This window comes from Porites lutea, chromosome 1, assembly GCF_958299795.1.
Source record: "Porites lutea chromosome 1, jaPorLute2.1, whole genome shotgun sequence".
NCBI lineage: Eukaryota > Metazoa > Cnidaria > Anthozoa > Scleractinia > Poritidae > Porites > Porites lutea.
This window is the reverse complement of record NC_133201.1, coordinates 10037108-10039607: the sequence shown is the minus strand read 5'-3', so window position 1 is coordinate 10039607 and position 2500 is coordinate 10037108. Positions and strand designations below refer to the sequence as shown.

The 2500-nt window shown below is 35.6% G+C and overlaps 1 protein-coding gene across 2 annotated transcripts in view; it reads left to right on the top strand.

The window, feature by feature from the left end:
• Window positions 1-1592, top strand: part of LOC140934978 (uncharacterized) — a 3856-nt gene extending 2264 nt beyond the window's left edge. For both annotated transcript variants that reach the window (XR_012165149.1, XM_073384534.1), the window contains exon 2: window positions 226-1592. Coding sequence is in view for 1 of the 2 variants with exons in the window: in XM_073384534.1 (XP_073240635.1) it covers window positions 226-353 (128 nt within the window). In the remaining variant the exon portion in view is untranslated. The remainder of the gene's footprint in view (window positions 1-225) is intronic.
• Window positions 1593-2500: the final 908 nt, after the last annotated feature.

Sequence of the window (2500 nt, the reverse complement as noted above, 5' to 3'; positions counted from 1 at the left end):
TTTGAGTGTGGTTATCAAGTTATTCATTCATTGGAGGGTACAGTGTAGTAAATAATATTTCCAGGAATATTGTCAAGCTCAGCTCGTTTATTCTTAAAAACAATTCCCCATAAAATCACAACTTTTGGCTCAGTATTGTTCTGACATGTTTTCTTTGAACAATAGGTGTATGTAGGAGGGAGGGAAAATTCTTGCCCAAATAAAGATTTTATCTTATCTTCTTAGCCATGGAAGAACATGAAAGTCAGGTCCTCCAGGTTGAATGTAGCATGGAATGCTCTCTGCTTGGTGAACAAGAGCAAAGTCACTCAGCAGGTACTGATATAGTTCATGGTAGATGGTATTTATTATAGAATTGCATAATTGAGTAAAATCACGCATTCTGATTGGTTAACGAAGAGAGGTATTCAGTGTGGAATTGCGAGTTGAAAACGAGGCTAAGGGATGTTTTTTCGCATCTACGTAACAACTATCGTCAAATTGTAACACAACAACTGCAAAAAAGGTTTTCTACAATGTCATTTTAAAATGTTTTCAAAATCATTGTCACCTTTTGTATATCCTTTCTTAACATACTGTAATGTCGCCTCGTCCTCCACCTACTGTTCCAACCTAAACTGTATTTACCTTTTGCAAAAGCGTCTAGTGCGGCTCATAACAAAAGCTCACTATCTAGCAAATACCGCCCCTTTGTTTAGCCAGCTTAAAGTCCTTGACATATTTAGTATTAATTCATTTTCTGTCACTACTTTTATGTATTCTTATCACCATAATCTTTTGCCTAGTAGCTTTCGTGACTTGTTCTTAAGTAGTAATCAAGTCCATCAATACCAAAATTCGACTGGCCTCTCAGTATAGACCTCATTTTTGTAGATCAAATATAAAGCAATTCAGCATCCTTTACCGAGGACCTAAAATCTGGAATTCGTTGCCTGTTTCACTAATTAGCTCTCCTTCTATATTTGTTGTTAAAAAAAATTTAAAGAATTATCTCACTGATAGCCGATCTGTCGCTTAATTTTCTGATCTTGCTCACTCTGCACTCAGCCGTGAATTTAGTTCTCTAGGTAGTTGAAGGAAGCCTATTAATATAAGCTTCAAGCTTCATTAGACTTCCTTGTCACATTAATTTTATAATTTAATTAACACCTTTTGTTTATGTTGTATAAGGTTTTGTGAGTGACTAAATAAATAAATAGTTAAAAACAAACAAAAGCATTTTTTAAAGTGATCCGGAGGTTCTTCCTTGTTTTGAACTAAACTACGAATTCTTGGAGAGGTATAAAAAACCCCTTTCGCTAGCGACAATGAGAAAACAAGAAAATCCTGTGAACACAGCCCAGAAAATGGCAAGCCAAATTCAAACCAACAAAACGGAGAAGCGACAATGGAGGAAGTGCCAGGGTCAATTATCACATATACAGAAGAAGAAATAAATACCTTCAAAGATCACATTGTCCCTGAAAACACGAAAAAGAGTATGCCACTTGCATTCATCCTGAATCGTGGTACTTAGAAAAGTACAAAACAGAGCTGAACTTGAACAGCATTTTTAAAACATTTCAAGGTACTTGCCTTATATCAATCGCAACGTTAAACTTTCAGTGCTTTGCCTTGGACACTTCATTTCTTTCAGTTTTGCTACCGAAGAGGTAAAAGGTGTAAATTATTTTCCTTCGCGAGCAAACGACCAATTTGAAAAAAGATGTTATAGATAACCGGCTTGTAAATTCAGTGAAATGCCTCTATTTATCCTTACAATTAGTGTGAAGCTTGTTCATGTGTAAAAAAGTTTGAAACCAAATGTAAAAACAAGCACAAGGTACAAAAAAAGTTGTCAAAGGTTCAAACGTGTATGACTGACCTTGCTTCCTATTCGCTAATGCAATGACAGTTCTGACAGTTGACTTTGAAATGGCTTTCTGGAGTGTGCGCTCAGGATAAAAACAAGCAATGTTATTGCTGTTTTCTTCTTTTTTTTTTTCTGATTTTTATTCAATTATGCGATTCAAGGAAAATCCATTACCTGACTCGTCAATTCCACGTCAAATTGCACTTGAAAACCGATATCACACTCTTTTCGCGTGCAATTTAACGTGGAATTCCCTCGTCGGGTAATTAATTTTCCTATAGAACCCAGACTTTTATTTGGCAAGAGAATCCCTCGCCTGTTCTTTTTTGAAAGGTTTGTCTATCTTAGGTTGATTGCGTTCCTCCAAAGAAAGAGTACAGTGAGCCTTGCACCTGTTTCCGTTGTGACATACCATGGTTCATGTTTTAATTTACCTTTGATACGAAAAGCTGCAATCTTGCATCCCACAGTGCATTTTGTTTCAAGTACATTTAGAACCCAGACTTTTATTTGGCAAGAGAATGCCTTGCCTGTTTGTTTTTGAAACGTTTGTCTTTGGTAATTCTTCATTAAATAAAATAATTGTTTCAAGGCTTTTAACACTTTTTGGTATGATACAAAAAAAATTACACGATTTCTCAGAGAATG